The sequence below is a fragment of the Pleurodeles waltl genome, chromosome 1_1 (assembly GCF_031143425.1).
Source record: "Pleurodeles waltl isolate 20211129_DDA chromosome 1_1, aPleWal1.hap1.20221129, whole genome shotgun sequence".
NCBI lineage: Eukaryota > Metazoa > Chordata > Amphibia > Caudata > Salamandridae > Pleurodeles > Pleurodeles waltl.
The window spans coordinates 76,550,809-76,572,723 of NC_090436.1; the positions used below are offsets into that span (position 1 = coordinate 76,550,809).

Sequence of the window (21,915 nt, forward strand, 5' to 3'; positions counted from 1 at the left end):
ACAACGGCTACCTCTTATATCTTGTTTGCTTTTGATACATGCACAACGGCCACCACTGCCGCATGTAACATAACTATTGTTTTAGTGTTTTGAGTGTCTACCACTTTATTTTTTATTTTTATTTTTTTTCCCTCTACTCATACTTTATTTGCTCTTGTAACCTGCACACGTCACTTTTTCCTTTCGTAACGTATCGTTTGCTACCTCATGTATTTTTTTATACTTGCACAATTATCACTATTGCCTCATGTAATGTAACGCTTGCTTTTGTAACAGGCTCACTTGTAATTCTTCTCCTCTTGTATCTTTACTTTGCCTATTGTGAAGCGCTCTGACACCTTCGGGTAAAGTCCGCGCTATATAAAAACGCATTAAATAAATAAATAAATAAATAAAAAATAACAATGTTTTGAGTGCCCATGATGTACACTGTACACATCATTTGACATCAAAGACGGAGTGATGCTTGGGTGAGAACCTCTCCGAACCCAAGCAAGTTAAACCCAATCTAAAATGGACACTCGGAATACTTCTGGTTTAACCGGCGCCCTAAGATCGAAATGTGTGTTCTTTTAGTTAGGCTGCACTGAAAAGGCTCTAAAAAATGAAATGCCACATTGCTTTTGTTTATTTGGGCTGAGGCTGTGCTTAGTGGGCCATATTCATATCAGACCAAGTATGGGGGCGGCATCCTTTGTAATCCTTTCTAATAAAGTATTTTTGTTCCTGCTGATGTATTAGTCACATTAACTCACAAATACCTGGGAAAGTGAGAAATAAATAAATAATCCTTCTCTCCCATTCGAGTACACTAACTATGCAACATACTCTTCCAAGATGGCGCCTGCTTTAATTACAGTGTCTCTCCCCCCTCTTCCACGGCAGGCGGGAGGAGGTGGCTTTTCAGTGCTGTTAACCAGCGCGTGCTAGAGTCCAGCGTACAGGCTGCCAGTGTCAGGCAGAGCGCGTGCGTGCGAAGCTCCCTGTTCTGTGCCACTCTCGCGCCAGGGCGTGTGCGGTCTGCGCCAGGAACAGGGAGGCGGCGCGCGCTGCAGGTGGAGCGTTGCACCCCAAGGTCCTTTTCTGGCTGCAGCATGGCAGTGCTGAGCTCCCGGGCACTGCGGGCAGCGCTGTTGCTGGCAGTCCTGGCTGTGGTCATTCAGTTGCTGAGGACGTGGCTCAGCTCCAAGTCCTATCTCTTCAACCAGAAGGATATCGCCGAGCTGGCCAAGCAGCATGCAGGTGAGACCCTCATTGTAGTCTGTAGGCGCTTCAGTGCATAGATGGGAGGCTCTGGATAGCTCCCACGAGCACCGTGGCAGATAGTCTGGTGTCTACAGGGCATCAGAAAGCATGTCCAGGGTTCATTTAACTTTAGATTTGTTAAATCAGTTAATTCTGAAAGATGTAGTCACGTTTTACTAGTTTTAAAAATTCAATGAATTGACTGACTAAATAACTGATAACTTTCAGCACACGGTTGTGATGCAAAGAATTTCATTAAAACCTGAAGAAAAGAGCTTAAGGATCTAGCGCTGGTCCTGCAGGTCTGACCTCTCCCCTCCCTGTGTGCATTAACCTCCACGATCTAGGCTCAGCGACTGGTGCAACTATTCAAAGAATGTGAAACCTAGGTGTTGCACCTGTTTACCCTGCTGAGAGCTGTACATGTCAAATAACATATAAATCCAGGATGAATAGCGTTTCTGTTTTTTATTTCTGCATGTAGCCACTGCGGAGTAGTGAGTCCGTTACCACCGAGTCGAACGTGTTTTTTTGCATGCAAAGCCCAGTTGCAGCCTAAAAGATTGTGAGATCTATACTCTATAAAGTTTTTATCTTGAGTAAAAACTTTAAAATAATCAAACTGAATAAATAATTCCTTCCTTCCTCGTACCAGATGCAGGTTCTGAACGTTTGGTGTGGGTTTTTTGCTGCAATTGTACATTATATCTACGGGTGTACTATTGTCTTTGGCCCCGTCTTTCGATTTTTTTGTTTCGTTGTTGTATTGTTTCTGAGTCTTAACATTGTGTCTGGACTTCCAAATTCTAGTTTCACAAGGTTTACTAGGCATGATCAGAGATGGTTAGCACTTTCAAAGATCCGTTTTCCTGGGATACTGGACAGTGTCTCAATGTCCCTTTCCCTGCATTCAATTTGATGCATGTATTGCGTCCAGTAAATTCTTTGTACAATCAATCAAGGTTTTTGTGTAGCGTGGCTAATCACCAGCTCGGGTCTTAAGGCGCTCGGGGTTCTGCAGCTCAGTCGAATCGCTGGTTGGCTGGTCTTGAGGTCCTTCCTGAATCGAGGCAGAGAGGGAGATTGCCTGAGATGAAGAGGAAGAGAGTTCCAGGTCTTCGCAGCAAGGTAGGAGAAGGATCTTCCTCCGGCTGTGGTCTTGCAGATCCGTGGGAAGGCAGCCAGGGCCACGTGAGCGGATCAGAGTTGTTTGGTGGGTGTGTGGAAGGTGAGGCGGTGGTTGAGGTAGGCAGTTCCGATGTTCTTGGGGCTTTGTAGGCATGCGTGAGGAGCCTGAAGGTGCTTCTTTTGTTGATTGGGAGCCAGTGTAGGTCTCTAAGGTGCCCAGAGATGTGGCTGCGGTGAGGGATGTCTAGGCTAAGTGTAGCTGCGGCTTTCTGGGTTCTTTCCATCTCTTTTGGAGCTTCTGGGTGGTACCTGCGTAGACTGCGTTGCCGTAGTTGAGTTTGCTGCTGACGAGCGTCTGGGTGATTGTACTTCTGGATTCGATGGGGATCCACTTGAAGATCTTTTGGAGCAGGTGGAGCGTGTGGAAGCAGGAGGATGAGGCTGCGTTGACTTGGAGGTTCATAGATAGCGAGGAGTCGAGGATGATGCTGAGGTTATGTCCATGGACGGTTGGTAGTGGGGGGGTGGGGGGGAGTTCGAGTGCTGAGGGCCACTAGGAGTCGTTCTAGGCAGAGGGGGTGGTGCCCAAAATGAGCACTTCTGTCTTGTTGGAGTTGAGCTTGAGGCAGCTGTCTTTCATCCAGGCGGCGACTGCTTTCATCCTGTTGTGGAAGTTGGTCTTCTCAACTGTAGGTTCATCGGTGAAGGAGAGGATCAGCTGAGTGTCATCGGCGTAGGAGACGATGTTGAGTCTGTGGTTTCTGACAATGTCTACTAGCGGGGCCATGTAGATGTTGAAGAGGGTGGCGCTCAGGGAGGAGTCTTGAGGGGCGCTGCAGATGATCTCTGTAGGTTTGGATGTGAATGGTGGGAGCATGTCTCTGGGTTCAGCCGTTAAGGAAGGAGACGATCCATTTCAGGGCTTTGCTGTGAATGCTGGCGTTGTGGAGACTTGCGCAGAGGGTGGGGTGAGAGACGGTGTCGAAGGTGGCCGAGAGGTCCAGGAGGATGAGAGCTGTGGTTTCACCTTGGTCCAGGAGATTGCGGATGTCATCTGTTGCAGGGAGGAGGGCAGTATTCGTGCTGTGGTTGCTTCGGAAGCCGGATTGGGAGGGGTCCAGTACGTGGTTGGTCTCCATGAATTTGGTGAGTTGGGTGGTGATGGCTTTTTCAATGACTTTGGCCAGGAGGGGAAGCAGAGAAAGGGGGCTGTAGTACTTGAGGTCCGTCGGGTCTGCTGAGGGTTTCTTCAGCAGGGGATTGATCTCTGCGTATTTCCATTCTTCAGGGAAGATGTCGGTCTCAATGGAGCAGTTGACGGTGCGGCAGAGGTCGGGGGGAAATGGTGTCGCTGGCTTGGTTGAAGATGTGGTGGGGATACAAGGGGGTTCTGGGGTGGACAGTCTTCATGATCCGTAGGGTGTTGTCGGTGGTTCTTGTGCTGGCCAAATTTTTACAGACCTCAATCCACAGCAAAGCCTCTGCTGTGGTGATGCCACTCAGTCTGTGATTTCTTCCTCCGCCATGTCCCCCCAGCAGAGTTTTTTTTTGTTGCTGAGTTACACCTCCTTGCTGTATACCTGTGAGTTGCATTTCTTTCTTCAATGTCTGCGTCAATATATGTGCAGACAGTTTCCATGGTTGTATTGGGGAATTCTTCATTGTGTCCATGCCTTTTTCCGTCGTTGATTAAAGATTCCCGTGTCCCCTACCAATACCCAAAACTCTGTTACATGCAGGAGACTCCAGTCCATTTTTACTTTTGTAATCAGTCGAATGCATGTGTGTGATATTTGTATAGCACAAACCTAACCAAAGAGCAGAGCAGCTCTATAAGGTCAAAGGCACAGTCAACAAATGATTGAAGAGGTAGCAAGGCTCTCAAAATATAAGTTAACTGTTACTGCATCGCGATGTAGTGTTCTTTAAGGAGGTGCATCTTCAGCTCTATTTTAAATTGGAGCATGGTTGGGGCTCCAGTTTAGGGCAGAGCGACTGGTGTTCCAGATCCTAGGTACGTAACGTTACATGCTTATAATGACTATGACAAGTCACCTGCAGCATTTTGTGTCCCATGTGGAATGTGAACTTTCCACATTGGCATCTGTGAGAACATGGTACACAAATACTTGTATGAGACCACTTATTTAAGTTTCATCTTTCCCTGAAAAATATTTCTCCATTGTTTGTTTGTGTGGCAACCTGACATGGTCACTGTGGATTTGCAAGTTGGACTTGGATTTCATTTCTTCTGCAGTATCCATCAGGCTTCCTCCTGTTCCTTGTCCTGATTCCTTAGCAGTCTGTCTTTGCTTTGGTGTAAGGACAGGGATGTGGAATTCCTATCGCCCGGGACATCTGGTTTGGGGTCAAGGGCAACAAGTTTTTATGTTTACTTTGTCCTTGGGGCAAGTAGGCCCAACCCTCTGCAGCACAAACCTTTTGGCTGCCTGTTTACAGAGAGTGGAACTCTCTGCAGTTGAGGTAATGTGTTTCCAAAAGATAATGTTGTTCGAACTTGTATTTATGGTTCATTATTTGAAATCCTTCATTATTAGGGTGAGTGCTGTAAATAAATGTTTTAAGGTCACACTTCACTACTGATGTTGGTTCCAGTACAAAAAAGAAAAACGTGTATACACGTTTGAAAAGTTTAGGCTATGAGGCTAAGTATAATGCTCCCAGAATGCTCTCTGATTAGATGCAAATGAAGTGTCATTTAGTAAAATGTGTTGGTGCATGCTAGTATTTCCCAAAAATATTTCTAATGGAAAATCAGTGTAACCATTTTCAACACGATTATGGCAAGCATGAAAATAAACAAACACTGACAAAGCCAACTGATCTGACATATTTTTATAAGTCTTTTAGTTTCATCAATGCGTGTCTTGTTTTGACATGGCTTTTGTAACACTTTATTGTTGTGGGAGCTATCAGGCCCTCAACACTGGCAAAAAAAAAACAAAAAACGTTTTTGAACTCTAAAAGCACACATTGCCACCAGTGGCATAACAAAGGCCCCGCAGCCGCCCTCCTGGGGGCCCCTTCAGCACAGCACCTGGCCTGAGTGAGTCTGGAGACGGGGCTCCTCCATGTTCTTTGCAAAGGGGCACCCTCCAGTTTCGTTACGTCAATGATTGCCACTGTAGTTCCTGACACTGAACAAAACTACTTTGTGTGCCAATTTGCTCCTTGTGGAAGAGCAGAATACGATCGCTCACAGTAAAGCCAGCCGAAAGAGAGAGAAATAGAAGTTTAATAAAAACAAAATGTTTTGTTAACACCAGACCTAATTAGAGACCAAGACCCACATGTAGGTAGCTTTTTGCATGTCGCAAACAGCGACTTTCGCTGTTTGCGGCGTGCAAAAAGCACATTGCGATGCACAAACCCAGTTTTGCCATTCGGTAACCTGGTTACCGAATCGCAAAACGGGTTTGCGACTCGCAATTAGGAAGGGGTGTTCCCTTCCTAATTGCGACTCGCAGTGCAATGTAGGATTGTTTTGTGACCGCGAACACGGGCGCAAACCAATCGCAGTTTTCACCCATTTCAAATGGGTGCTAACACTTTCGCTAAAGGGAAGGGCTCCCCATGGGACCCCTTCCCCATTGTGAATGTCACTGTAAACATTTTTTCAGAGCAGGCAGTGGTCCTGCGGAACACTGCCTGCTCTGAAAAAATGAAACGAAAACGTTTCATTTTTCGTTTTTGTAATGCATCTCGTTTTCCTTTAAGGAAAACGAACTGCATTACAAAAAAAACAGCTTTATTAAAAAGCAGTCACAGACATGGTGGTCTGCTGTCTCCAGCAGGCCACCATCCCTGTGAGGGCCGCCATTCGCAAGGGGGTCGCAAATTGCGACCCACCTCATGATTATTCATGAGGTGGGCATTTGCGAAGCCCTTGCGAATCACAGATGGTGCCATCCTACATTCGGATTTGCGACTCGCAAATTGCGAGTCTCTCTGACTCGTAATTTGCGGGTCGCAAATCTGAACCTACTGACATGTGGCCCCAAATTCTTAAAGAAAGTCACAAAAGTGCACCCATGGTATATGTCGTACCCCTATAAAATATTTGTGAACTGTATTTTAGCATGGGTAAATACGATGTGTAGATTTGCTTATGTGAAAATCTATTGAGCATTTGCAAGTTCATTTTCCCTCCAGCCACTTTCTTCCCAACCCTGGAAGAAGTTCTAATTCTGCCATTGTCAGGAGTAAATGTCCAACCTTTCTTATTATGGGAAAATGTTAGAGAGAAGCTGGTGAAAATCTTTAAAACATGCAGGTTAGTAGGTTTGCAGACTCAAAGGCATTTCAGCCCTGGAACTATTGCTTACTGCTTCCTCCAGCCCCAGTATGCAAATCTGCAGAAAGGTGGAAAAATAAGGAAATTGCTACAGTAGGGATTGAAACTGCAAGTATTCAAGCCCTACTAAGGTAGTAGCCCTGGCATAATCAGAGAGGCTATTATCAGAGCTCTTACATAATGAGATTGCTGCCATAATTTGTCGCCACACTACATGGCACCAAAGGGACAAGTAGATCTTTTTACAGGACAAGTAGATTTGAGAAGCAACCTGTCCCCTGGACAAGTAGATATTTTAATAAATTCCACACCCCTGAAGGAGATTAGTCTGTCTCAGAATCTGCTAGTATTCTGTTTGTATCCCAAATCTTGCCACCATAGCTCCCAGCTATCTTCTCTGTTCAACGATGTATGGTGCCTCGTAGGTCCAAAAACTTGACATGTGAGCCGACCAGCACAGGGTCTGATGGGCGTTTTTTAACAAAGCTAGTATACTTGGGAAAAAAAACATTCCATGGATGCCTGCTATCCAGGCATTCCATGTATCCAAGCAACATAACAGGTTTTTTTTTCTTGAATGGGATCAAATGTGCCATTTCTTTAAAAGATCGTTTTTCCACTTCTCTTTGCCTAAATCACGATAGGCCTTTAAAGAAAAGCCATTGTCCAGCAACCTCAACATGGTTATTTTTATTGTTTTTTTTTTTCCTCCTATATAGCACAGATCGGTACAGTGACTAACTGTGCTTTACATGGGCTCTGTTACATGAGATGCAAAAACAACCATCAAAACACGCTTTAATTGGGGTGACAAAGTATTCAAAATTGTACACAATGTAGAAAGGAACAGCATTACGCATTTAAAATCTCCAGAACAATCAGTTTTCCGAAGAGTTGGTGAAATGCAGGAAAAATGATAAGAAAACAAGAATATTTTTGAAAATCTATTTAGAGCTGTAACGTGCATCGAGCACACACTACTGTTGATTTAAAAAAAAAACTTAGACCCTCCAGATAACATGGGGTCCATGGATAGCATATCCTTGGCTGGAATAAAAGAGGGGGGAAACAGCGGAGAAGGTAGGTTCCATCTAGTCGGGGATGTGCACAGAACAAGAGCATATGGCTTTGAGAGAGAGCCCCAGGAATTGACCCTCAATCCCCTTTTCTTCATGAATGGTAATAATCGTGTACAGATAGTATGTACTTTGGGATGAAAGTTGGTATGCACTAATTTGAAGAACTTCTGGCGTTGTTGGTTGTCAGTTACTGTATGAAAGAAAATTATTAAACCCCTTTACTTCCCATCAACAAAAACGAAATCTCTCCTTTTAGAAGTAGGTTTTTATGATTTCATGTTGTTTCATTGTGTTACATTAAGCTATTGGCATTTGCATAGTCTTCCACTAGTCACCGCTTCCGGGTTCAGTCCATGTACTTTCAAAGCTCCATCTCAGTTCAGAGTCTGATAATTCTTGTGATGATGGTTTTAGGGTGGTGTGATGTATGAGAGCGTGCAGTGCGATATCCTTCCTGCGAGGATATTTGTTGAGTTAATGGGTAACAGGAATATCTTTAGTCCTTTTGGTAGTCTGAAGGGATTTTGAAATCCTTCACGGACATTTGTGTCCCAGAAGTGAGACAGGACAGCGATTGCTTGCATGACTTGTTACCAATATGCTCCTTGTCCAGCAGTTTACGTGTGAATTTACTTTCTGCTTGATGCGACACACTGTAGTTTGTGTTAACTTTACAGCATATGTGAGCTGTATTGGGTGGTGGAGGGTTCTGTCTGTCTAATGTATTCTGCTGTTTGTGTGGCTCTCACACCTTGTTGGCAAGTGCTGTTGACTAGTCTGCTTTAGGCATAACTCTACCATGTTTGGTTCTGTTCAGTTTGTATATATTGTAAAGGAAATGGGACTGCTTACTCTGGCAACAGAGACCCGAGCGTCCTGCATCAATAAACAGCAATGGTCCAGGCAGGTTCTTTTAATAAGGGAATAATACGTTTTCCTAAGCTTTCTCTTCTAGTTGTGCATGTTGCCTCAAGAGTAAGCTGAAATATTTATAGAAGTGCAGTCTGTCCCTAGACCGGCCAAGTATATACAAATTGTTATCAAAGTGCAAACCACCTGTGGGGAAAAAAAAAAATAGAAACGGTAAGAGCTTCAGCGCAGTTCTCGGTACTAGAGTAGGCGGGCAGTAATATATGCATCTACCAGTAATATCTGGTGGGATGCAAATTCCATGAGAACAAAGAAATGCAAACAAGCGGTGTATACATCATCCCTGGCTCTAACAAATGAAAAAGCTCCCTGTTATTTTATATGCATTGATGTTTCAATCTAATACGCACTTTAGAGACCTCGTGAGGGCAGAAACTATTTTGCAAGTTTCATTGTTATACATTGTAAAAAATATATATAAGTAATTCTTCAACCCATATCCCAAGAATTGACTACATATTTCATGTGCCCTGAAAAACTTTATTTTCGCCTCTTTCCTGATCATTGATATCTTTGATAGACTGAGGAATTTCAATGAGATTAAATACAAGACTTTACCAATGGGCAAGAGTGGATGAAGTTACAAGTCTGCTATTTGAAATTCCCTGTTGCAGTTGGCTCTATGATTGTTGAAACAGAGTGGTCAGTTGCTATGGGATGAGGCCATTGGCGATGACCCCCAAATGGTAAATACCTTCAAAGTGAGAGGCGCTTAAAACATTAATATTGAGTTTGCAGCTCTTGGAAAGATGCAAGTTCAAGATTGGGAAGCAGAGACATCCATTGCACGTCACTAGAGGGCAGGAGCGTTGACGGAGTGCAACCTCCAGAGGCTTTTGGCAGAACCTGAAAAGCCATTTTCTGGACCAGGCATGCCAAGACACTTAGGGGGTTATTACAACTTTGGAGGAGGTGTTAATCCGTCCCAAATGTGACGGATATACCACCAGCCGTATTACGAGTTCCATAGGATATAATGGACTCGTAATACGGCTTGTGGTATATCCGTCACTTTACCGTCACTTTTGGGACGGATTAACACCTCCTCCAAAGTTGTAATAACCCTCTTAGAATTTACTATGCTAAAGACCTGTTGCCAGCTCGAGAGGAAATTGGTCACAGGAGAAGGTAGAGAGTCGAACTAGGCCTTGTCCTCCACGGAAGCTTCTAAACTACGGTGTGATATCTCTTTAACTAGGAGAACTGGTTATAGAAATACCATTCATCTTGAAAGGCCCAGTCTTGTGTGAACTGTCAGGTCCTAGCGCTCAGCATAGCTCTGCAGTGTGGAAGAGCCTTACATGGAGGAAAGTTGGTGTCTAACTGGAGTTAATCGGTTTGCTTTCAGCATCTTCTATGTTGGTTCCCAAACATTAAACTACACCCAAAAGTTTCTATCTCTAGGCTGGTTTTTGTGTGAAACTGTTATAAAGTGAAATACATTAATCCTACAGGAAGAACGTTGTGTGCACCATAACCACAGAGATGCGGTTTGCAGCCCACTATGCCAGGCTTGGGTTGCAACGCAGACCAGTTTTGCCCTCCAGTATTTGCTGTTACATTCAATTACATTGTGGCATTTAAATGCCTAATCTTATTTTCTTCTTCCTGTGGTTTTAAACATGAAGTATTTGCATTTGGCGTATTATTTAGTGTGAGTGTAAGTTCTTTGATACTATTGTTAAATATGTGTACGCTGAATTTCTTCCACATGTTTTCTCCAGGGATTGACTTTTCGCTTTGGCTTCGTTAGCAAAGGTGTTTTTAGAAAAACAAGTTTACCTCTGAGGTTTCCCCTGTTTTGGCAATAAGGGAGCTCGACACAGCTCACACCTAGACAGTGATATCTCTCCACATCACCTGCCAGGGCCTATTCCCTAGCACACAACTCGACATTGAGCCAATGTAGATTTACAAAATTTAAGGGTCATTGCGGAATTTCGATTGATGAGTCCTCAGCCCTGTGCCCTTGATAGCAATATGAGGAACCTATAAAGATGTAAAACAAACTCGACCCAAAAATGCAAATGTTATGTTATATTAATATTTTACTTCTTATTTTCAGTTCACTCTCGTTAGCTTAGATTTTATAACTAGGGTTGGGCGGATTAGTGTAAATTTCTCTGGAGAAATTACGCTAAACTCTTTAAAAAAAAAAAATAATAATAATAAATTATGTGTTATAACCCAAATTCCCAGCTTTGGCCTTTTGCACTGTTTTGCAAGAGCGAAATGCATACCTGTGTCCGTTTCTGGTGCAAGGATGCATTTCACTCTAAAAATGCTCAAAATACCGCATGATGGGAACAAAAACCACTTGCTTTCAGTTTGTTTGCATTTTTGCGATAGGATTTTTACTCAAAGTTTCAGTTATGTGACATGATATCATCGGAGAAATTTTGTGTAAAAATAGTAATGAGAAATTCTAGAAATGAAGCAGGACTACGCCATTGTAAATGAAATTTCACCCGGGCCCACTGCCGACATGCAATCATCTTCTGATGCTGTCTTGCCTTATCTGGAGGTGTTTTTTTACTATTGATTCTGTTGCTACTTACGAGTTACTGTCTAAATTAAAATTCTGTTCATGGCTGCACTCCAATCATTAAACAGAAAAAGGCCAGCGCCTTCCATATCATAAGTCGAGCAGGCACCTCAGTTACTCATAATATCGTAGACTTTACATACAGTGTTTTCCCTTGATCTTTCACAATGCTTAAAGAATGAATAATTAATTTAAATGTGCTGTATGCCATTATGCTCACAACGTAGAGGTCCAACTCCCTTCTGACAGCACTAATGAATGTAGAATTACACAGACCTGCACTCGAGTGAAAAATAGTGCTTTGGACCCTTCTAGAACATTCTCACTGCATGGCCAGCGTAGAGTATATAGACTGTTTTCTCATTATAGGGTTTTACTAGAATCGTAAGCTAGGTTCCCCATACCATATTTGCTGCTCCATCTGCTTTAGCCATCATTTTCTGAGTGTTGGCTTTGGATTTTCTATATGAGGTACAACTTGCTTCTTGTAAATAGTGCTCATTTCTTATTTAAATCTCCAATCATATTTCAGAATGTTTGCTCCATACTGAACACCTAAAATAAAACGAATGTACTGTTGTAGAACTCTGAGGTTTATTTCATACCCGGTATTATGATCTGTATGCACTTATGACTATGAGTAAAGAATACGCACACCAGTGCCCAGCTGTACACAGGTGAGAACTTTTTTTGATACCACGGAGAGCCTGCTGTGCAGGTGAGAACTTGTGCAATACCGTAAAGTGCTCATTCCTAAGCGTATATTCCAGAGCCTATGTCCTACCTTCATGTGGACACCAGCAGTAAGATGAGACCCAGTAGAACTTTAATAATATCACCAGGAGCATCCCCTCCCCTTTTCTCACTCCTTCTTGTCAACCCTTCCTTCTCCAATCTTCTTGTTCTCCCTGGTAGCAAGAAGATCATTTGAGTCTAGCGAGGTCCCTTCTCCTGCTGCGGCCAAACTCCTCATTCACCATAGTCAACGAAGCATCCTCATGCATTCAAAAATACCACACGGATATAGGAGTGAGTGCAACAAACCACTCACAACAAAGAGTTAAGCACAAACATCAGACATGTTCAAACTATATCTACATTGTTATCATTTTGAATGAAGATGGAAAGTTTTTTTTTTTTCCTGTATGTTCACATTCCCCAGAGATGTTGCGTGCATAAGCTGTATTCAGAGAAAGCATGTTTGCAAACTTGCTAGACTGAAGCATTCTTTTATGGACACTCTCCTAACAGGAATACCAGATTATCATCTATACAAACATGCAGTTGAGAATATTAAAATACAGTTCTAACCTCCAGGGTAACCACTGAAGAGATCTTAACAGTGTTATGTTACTAGAGCTAGGTAACAGCTCAAGTTGCTAAGATGCGCCCCCAGCAAACTCTGGCAGTATGCACAGTCGATTTCAAACAAGACAATCCCCTGAAACAGCGTGTTAACATATTTTTCTGGACAAATGGTTTATGGCAGTGTCTCGTGCATGCAGAGTTGTGGATCGAAAGTATGCAAGACATTGCATTTCTCAGGTGCAAAGCAGTGTGCATTTATTGATGGGGACTGTGCAAAACATGGTTTTTGCACTCTATCTACCAGGTCTCATAAGAAAGAAAAGCATTGTGTTCTTCCTCTGTCCTGTCCATTTCTTTCAAGGAAGAATCCACATTTCCATCTTCTAAATATTAATCTATTTATCCTCTACCTCACCTCATCTTGGTTTCCTGGACCACAAGATGTAAGAAGTACCAAACTGTGGTTGCTCGAGAATGAGTAAACTACTCATTGCCATGTGGCACGAATACTCTGTGGGCGTCAGACCTCATCCTTCAGTTCTTTAGTTCGTTTGCAACATTGGTTGTTTCCCATCTCACAAGCGTCTGTTGGAAGAAGAGCTTCTACAAGATGCATTGGCCTGCGAAGATTGATATGTTGTCCAGCTATTCATTTTTTTTTTCTAGGAGTAGATCTTGGCTGAAAGTTGACACATCTTCACTGGAGAGTTACAGACCTCTTTAACACCCACTCTTCTTAAGCGCTTGTCATGTTACCAGTAGGAGTACAGGATCAATAGAGTTTGGCCATTGACGCAACTTGTGTCCTGGCCTTCGTCCACATTAGACCTTTCACACTACAGGTTTTAGTTTACAGCTGTGACACTCACATTGCATTGGCCATGTTAGGGTGCTACTGTAGAATGGATATTCTGGCTTGCCCATTTTGTGATCAAGAGTCATTGCAGTTGGCCTAACTGATGTGAGATTCCTTGGAGAGTTGTAGTGCACAGGGACCTCAAAAGGCTGGCACCAGTCTGGTCTCCTGCTCAGAGATCATTGACACAACAACTGCATCCTGATCTGAGTATATGTAGGGAGAGGTTAGTGCAGAAGTGAAGAGTAAAATCCAGCTAGCACTAGGGTAAAAGTGCAAAGATTAGGAGAAGCCGTCTTTGGACTTCAGCAGGCTGTGGCCATTTATGTAAGGTTGCTCAGATGTGTAAAACAGCTACCAAGTTGATTCTGTTCTAATTATCTACACCTCACATTTCTACGTTAATGACAATTGAACACTCCTCTTGTGTATTTTATGTACAGTATGACAGTGACCCTTTTGTGGGGACTGATTTTCTTATAGGAGTTGGTGTAGATAGAGTGCGCGGATGTGAAGAGTGGAATTTGCTATTGTTTTCAATTGTTGAGTGTCAAGAGCCAAAGACTTGATTGGGTAATGGTGCCCTTTCCCTTTTTCAAGAGGGGTCAGAAATGACCTACTACCTCACATATTACACTACTCCTGGCATATTAAATGACCTTACTCATGAAATCTCTAATAGCACCCTTGATTGCTTCATCCAAGAATTGTGTCAGTGTGCTACATGGTTTGTTGGCTGGGGGTAATTCAAAAAGTTAAAAATGAGACCAATCATTTGAAAGTAATAAACAGACAGTGGTATTGTGCATTCGATATTTCTTATTTATCATCTCAACAACATTTAGTGGGTGTCACTCTTCTTACTTGTATTCACTCACATAAGAAACAAATAGACTTTAATGTGTTAACATACTTTTCAAAGTTTCACCACCAACAAAAATAGCGTTCCTTATTAATTCACCTCAGTTGGAATACCTACCAAAACAATACTCAGTGCTCCAAATTTTCAATCGAAAGGGTTGATGTGTATGCTTTAGTCAGTGATAAGCCATCTTCTGCAAGGCTCAATGGACTATCCTCCATTGTTTTGTAAAATACACTACACATCTTGATGAGATGGGCAGAATGACATACACCATTCTAGCCATGCGTATAATAACACTGTTCCTTAATACTTCGGTAACAGCTCACCCCTACATTGTACATTCTTGAAAAATATGCAGTTATTCCAAAACTTCAGGGAAGATCTGCATCTAAACACGATAAGCCTTCCCTTAACTTGCAGTTTGTCTATAGCTCTGTATGCCAACTTTTATCATAGGGTCTTGTGGCCAGGGGTATAGAGATATATTTAAAAAAAAAAAAGTGCATTTTTTTGGGGAAAGTCTGACCAAACTGTAACTGACCAAAGGAAAGGCACTTTTTGTCAGTATAATATATTGTATGATATTTATATTGTTTTTGAAAAATTCAGCTTCTCTCTTTTGTGACACATTCATACAATTTATTTGTGCTCTATTAATAAAAGTATGCTCATAAAACATTGTTTTTGTGCCACACTTTCAAGAATTTATAATACTGACTGGACTGGATTTCACTGTTGGCTAATAGCATCAACAGGATTGTGTGCCTGAGATATGACGCAAAAATTCGTCTTTAGTTTTTTGTTTGTTATTAATTTAATTGCAAAAAAATCTTTGAAAAAACGATTAGCTGCAAGAAAATGTGTACAATACCCTATGTGTATCCATTTGTGTGCAACACACATGCACTTTTTTTTACTGTTCTAGATATCTGCTGTCTTAATGTGACTTTATTCAGTAATATATTTCACTTATATGACCTCGCTACCTAAATGTCCTAATACGTGATTCTCCTCTGTCCAGCTTTAGTCAAAGTCCTGAGGCATTAAGCACTGGAATGTAGTATACTTACACCTGTGAACCTGAACAGACGTGTGGGTTCATTTTCCCAGTGGTACTCCATTTTCTCAACCTATGGAAGATATAAAAATGAAGTTAAGCCTGCACACAGAATATAGCAGAATGGACTTAACCTATTCTGTGTTGGTACAATATATGACGCTAAAGATGAGGTTATGTCCGGCAATGATGGCTGCCCCTCCATTCGAACAATCGGACAATAGTGACTCTTTGGATTTCTGGTTCATTATTAGTTGTCGAGACACACTGATGAGTAATCTCGATTGTGTCCGAATTGTTTTGCAATGAAAATGATATTAATATGCAGATGCTTGTTGCCACACAGATACCTTAACCGTGGAGCCCCCTTATGAAGTCCTTATAAACAACTTTCTAAATTCTCCATTAGCAGTCCAGACATGACTATATGATCTGCTACCAATGAGGACAGGTAGCAGTATGGTGTGCCACAATCGTTTGTGTTGTGGCTTAGGAAGATGCACAGTGAGTGTGTTACATTGCCTAAGCTCAATATTAGGGGATCTCTTCAGGTAGAGAAGAGCCATCCAGGCCCTTTGTAATTGATGTGTAGTAGACAGAATGTACATATCCACACAGAGGAGTACACCTCTATTCTAGACTGTAATAACTTGTTGCTATAATGGTCAAGGATATTTGGTTTATGTACAGATTCCTGAGTTCTACTCCTCATGTCTGGCTATCAAGGTGTAATGTGCCACAATTGGTCTAAGCTTAAAATTGGCATGCCACAAGGAGCCATTGTCTACCCAGGACCAGATAAGGGGATTACCTGGCATCCAGACCACCCACAGGATCAGTGACACTACAGTAGTGACCACATATGCCAGTCCACTTACAGCTCTCCTCTGGAGCCAGTGATGCTGTATTGCTGAGGAGCTGGGCCACTATATCCTTCACTGCGCAGTGGTCGTCCAGCCTGCCAGAGTACAGTACCCACCAGCAGCTCTTGAAGGGCCTAAAGCCTACTTGCCATACCCTTGGGGCACCTACTGTGCCCTGTCTCTGCCCTGCCACAGGGGAGGAACCACATGCAAGCATGACCTCCTGTTGAAGCACATCTGAGGCTGCTAAGCATCAGATGAATGCCCGCCATGCAATTAAATGCCACTTGAGAGGCTTCCAGTGAGAGTGGGGCAAAGAGCCAAGTTTCTAAGCTCGTTTCTAAATGTGTATATACTCTTCACTCCTAAGGACTTTGCGCCACAAGCCACAAAGATTTGCATAATGCTCATTTGAGAGGTGAACAGAAAGGATTTTCAGCATGTTTGGTGAAGGAGCCCAGTGATCAGCAGGTTGAGGTTTTCAGAATTCCTTGTTTACGAGATGGTACCTGAACTGCACAAAGTTCCTTAAGCTGCAAGCCAGTAAAGAGATCCTAGAGAGGATGAAATGTGGTTCAGTTTATGAAGACTAAGTGGCATTTTGAATGTGTTAAGGAAATGTATTGAGTAGTCGGGTGAGACAAAATAGACCAGATCCAGCCTATACAAAGCCTAGGGGTTCTTGATTACCATTTGACTCTAGATGGATAAATATGGCAGAATCCGACTGACCAGGCTTAAGCTGAAGAAAGCATCAACAGAGCACAGCTGAGATTTTAGGGTACAAAGACTTGTTGAGTCTACGATTAATTCTAACAGTTGTCGTAGGAGAAGAGAACGCCCCAGAGGTGGCACCATGTTTTAGTGTCCCATGGCAAAGGTTCCTTTTGAATGGAAAGGATCTTTCCTCTAGTGCAGGTGTCTCCAAACTTTTCGGTACGAGGGCCACATCGTACATTTTATAGGTAATCACAGGCTTAAAATAATCAGTTGGATAAATGAATGAATAAAATTTGAAGGGATAAATAAGGTTTACTTGGATCTTTTTTGTAATTAGCATGATATAATTCACAACAAAAGAGAAATGTGGCAATAACAAAGAAACAATGCCCTGCTTAAAATGAGAAATGACATGCAGTGAGTAAAAATGTCAAACATTAGCAAATGCTCTGACAAAATAATCAATTACTTAACTGTTGATCAAATCTTGGAGAGAGCTGGACGTGGCCTTCTGGCCATAGTTTGGAGACCCCTTCTCTAGTGGGGTTCAACGTGGGAAAATCAGTAATCCTCCACCTGCAGACATCGGATTTTGACTGATTCGACATCCACTCTATTTCCATAAACCAAAAAGCAGCTCAGTGCCTTAAGCGCACACAAATGAATTAACCTCATATGCGTGAAGCTGGAGCAAAAGAGGGAGCCGGAATAAAGCAGTACCTTGAAGGTAGTCCAGCATCACAGCCTTCAGAGTCTCTTCAATAGGAGTAAGGGACACTGATTGGGTTGTAGAAGACAAGAATGATTCTACCTAACTTGGATCACTTTCGTAGTTCTTCAGAGAGCTCTTGAAGGAGTGGTAGTGGACGGTCAATGGCAAAGAAGGGAGATGGAAGATCTTGTAAGATCAGTGATCTCATCCCATCACCATTCCCCTCCTTGCTGACGTTGTCAGAAGCCTATTGTTGATACTCTAAGCACTCTTACCCTTCGAAATCCCTGTTCAGCAGCAGTCTACTTAGTTAATTTGTTCTTAGACCTTGGAATCTGGATAATTTCTTCTTTGTTCAAGAATCTTAGCAGGAGAAAGGGGCAGGTAGATAAGGTGGAAGATTACTGGATCTAAGGGATACATTGAGACCATCTTCGTTCATGGCATCACCTTGCCTTAGTAGCCTTGCCATCAATTGGTGAAGTGGCCATTGGGTTTAGAAGAAATGCATCTAAAGGTAGCTTATGGCTTTCTGAAATTTTACAAGGCAAGGGTGAATGCGAAGCAGGGGAGTTGGGAAACTGTGGAACTAAATGCCCCTTAACGACTGCCCTGGCAGTCAGCACTTAATTTGTGCCGGCGTTTTCCGGTGCTCAGGACCAGCACTTATTTCTCAACACCAGCATTTATTCCTGACAGTACACCACATGGTGGCGCGGTCAGTCTTTTCCTGACATCACATCCATAGATTGTTTAAAATTTCTATATATATGTGAATTAAAATTAAGGCTCCCCGTTTTCCAGTTTTACTTATTTTCACATGATGAATAAAAACAGAAATACATTTATTTTCCATTCTGTATTTTATTTTTATATGTGGATAATTTTTTATTTTTTTATTTGTGATTCTTGAGTGACTTCAGTTATGACTGCCAGGCCATAGCTGTGCGTATTGACAGGTAAGATGGTTACTAAAATGCCTTTCTTTTTTAATCCGGCTTAAGCAGCAGTAGATATGCACAAGGTTGATACTAAAGTTTGCACGCTTTCATATAACTGTATTTATTTATCATCTGTGGGTGTTCGTATCATTGAAACTTAGCAGGCATTCAAGAGTGTACATTTACCTTTTAAATAAAAGTAGAAATACACCAGTTTCAGCTTCATTAAAAAAAACGTTTTTAAAGAAATTGAAAATTAGCACTAGAAATATGGAAAATACAGACTGAGATGTCAAAAAATAAATAACATAAAACCTGAAATCCTAATTAAAATATAAATACTTTGTCCAGTTCATTCTCAAGGGTATGGAATTTAATAAATTATCTACTTGTCCATGGGCCAAGTTGCTTCATAAATCTGCTTGTCCTGTAACAAAATCCACTTGTCCCTTTGGTGCCAAGTAATGCGGTAACAAACCATGGCAGCAATCTCATTATATAAGGGCTCTGATAAATAGCCTCTCTGATTATGCCAGGGCTCATACTATAGTAGGGTTTGAATACAAACAAATCCCTTATTTTGCCACCTTTCTGCAGATGTACATACTGAGGCTGAAGATAGCAGCAAGCAATAGGTCCAGGTTTGGACTGCCCTTTTGAGTCTGTGCAAACCTATGAACGTGCATGTTTTAGGGGTTCTGTAATTGTTGTCCGTAGTAAGAAAGCTTGGACGTTTATTCCTGACAGTTGGGGGAAGAAGTAATTGGAGGGAAAGTGAACTTGCAAATACTCAACAGATTTTGCACAAGTACATCTAGACATACATATTTGCTTAAGCTAAAATGTTGTTCCCCTGTATTTTCTAGGAATACCATTTCCTGGCCTACTTCTGTAAATTCTAGGTAATTCATGAGTTGTAAATCTGTACTAATGCAAGGACATATACTATAGGTGCATTTTTGTGACTTTCTTTAAGAATTGGGCCCCTTATTAGGTCTGGTATAGACCGAGACCTTTTGTTTTTATTACAATTCTGACTCTCTCTCTGTCTACTGGCTGGCTTCACTATGAGTGACTGCATTGTGCTCTTTTACAAGGAGCATATTGTAACGCAAAGAAGTTTTGCTCAGTACCAGGAACTACTGTGGCAATGTGTGCTTTTTGAGTTTTTTTTTGTTGTTGCTTTTGCCAATGTTTGTTATAATAGTGAGGGCCTGGCAGCTCCCACAACAATAAAGTTTTTCAAAAACCATGTCAAAACAAGACCCGCATTGGCAAAACCAAAAAGTTGTCGAACCTACTGACTTTAACAATGCTGATTTATTTTAATGTTTCCCATAATCTTGTTGAAACTGGTTATAATGATTTTTCCATTATGGATATATTTTCTAGAAATACTAGCACGCATCAACATATTTTACTAAATGATGCTTCAAAGAAATGGTGCTTAAAACTTCACAGCAGCTTAGCAGAACATTTTTTCCCTTCCTTGCATTTTTTTTTAATGAACTTTTTGATTTTAAAACCAAGAATCCTCAATATTACTTGCAAGCTTCTGCAAATATTTGCATCTTATCAGAGAGCATTCTGGGAGTATTATACATAGCCTCATATTCAACTTCGCAATGAAGTGTACACATTTTTATACTGGAACTATCATCATTATGGTTGTCTGAGCTTCTACATTTCCATAGCATGCGGTCACCCTAATAATAAAGGATTCACGTTAATGAATCATAAATACAAGTTCGAACAGCATTTAACACATGGACACACATGTTATCTTTACTGACACAATGCCCTTCCATGATCCATAATGTGGTACAGTAAACTGGCAGCCAGAAAGTTTGTGCTACTGGGGGTTGGCCCTACGTGGCCAATGACAAAATAAATATGAAAACTTGTTGCCCTTGACCCCAACCAATATATTCAGGGTGTTGGGCTATAGGAATTCCACACCCCTGCATTATATATTTAATGACTTTGAATAATCCAAATGGGGGCTTTAATTGGAATGTGTTGGTTATAAGGTAAGGGTAGCTCTGGCATTTGGCAGTGATGGCAGGTTGCACAAGCTGCAGTGGTACATCATAAAAAATACCTTGGGCCCTGACACTTATTTTTTCACAAATTAAACCAATGTGCCTTGGTATTTTGGGGGGTTGTTCCACCCCTAATAAATACTTATATCACAAGGGACTCTGCTTCCGCCATATTCTGAATTCCCCACCATTGAATTGAATTGAGAATATTTTTTTCCCTTTGTCATGGATTTGTGTTTGGTTCAGATACAGAACATCTTCACCTGTCCAGAAGGCCTCTTTGATCATAAGTCATTGGTAACAAACTTGACAACATGTGTACAAGCTATCACTTTGACATTTTGCCTGTTAAGGAAAAAGGTCACCTTAGTCAAAAACCAATCCATCACTTTACGTTTTCTACACCCGCCTTCATCTGTATCCTCTTCTCCCCCAATAATACTGCACTTCTTCCCAGTTCCAGGTGCTAAACGAGGACATTTGTGTTCTCTGCACATATTGTGCACGGTTTAGCTGGCAGAATTCGAGTGATAGGGGGTCCTTGGAAACCTAGCTAGCGCAAACTCCTGCTGTTGCTGGATCGAGGTTTGTTTAACCAGGCTTAACTCGGCAGCTCTGCAGTCACGTGGCGCTTTTATTTCTATTACACGGAGCGTGGGTGGTTCCCTTATTACAGAAATCTCCCCTCCCCTCCGAGGCAGAGGGTGCTTGGTGCCCCTGTGCCCGGTCCACTCCTGCAGGCCACGCGAGTATTAAAGCGCTGCAGGCATTGGGCGAGCGCGCCTTGTACTAGAACGGTAACATCTTGTCCTGGCATTTCAGAAAGATTTACACAAATCCACTGAAACATCAATAACGCGCACAGTGGTTGCGCCAGCCCACACAACAAAGAAACAGGAATTTTAACACAAGGAAAGGCGTGGTGGCTTTAGGGCGACGGGAAAACAAACCTGGACAACTTCCTGGCGCTACTAATTGTGTAAGTGGAGGAAGGGGCAGGGTTGGGTTTTACAATTGAGCCAGGACTTCCCTTAACCAGTTGTTGCTGCTGCACTGGGCATTGGGTCAGCGATGACTGCAAGATGCCCGGTGGCACGGAGTGCGATGTTTGGGAGATTTCACTGCCATGTAAACAAGGGAAACAACAGCGTCTTTATTTAAAAAAAATAGGTCTTCCTGGGCACAAACCCTGTGGAGAATAGTAGAGGGTTGATTATCATATACAGTTCAGATTGACATCATAGGAAGTACCATCACAAAGGGCATTTTTGGTTATACGTTTTATAAATCTTAATGTACTTTTTATACG

At 42.1% G+C, this 21,915-nt stretch overlaps 1 protein-coding gene across 1 annotated transcript in view; it reads left to right on the top strand.

The window, feature by feature from the left end:
• The first annotated feature begins 888 nt into the window (after nt 1-888).
• The window catches only part of SIGMAR1 (sigma non-opioid intracellular receptor 1), a 112,695-nt gene continuing 91,668 nt past the window's right edge, over nt 889-21,915 (top strand). The window contains exon 1 of the mRNA XM_069214835.1: nt 889-1,242. Coding sequence (XP_069070936.1) covers nt 1,095-1,242 — 148 coding nt within the window. The 5' untranslated portion in view covers nt 889-1,094. The remainder of the gene's footprint in view (nt 1,243-21,915) is intronic.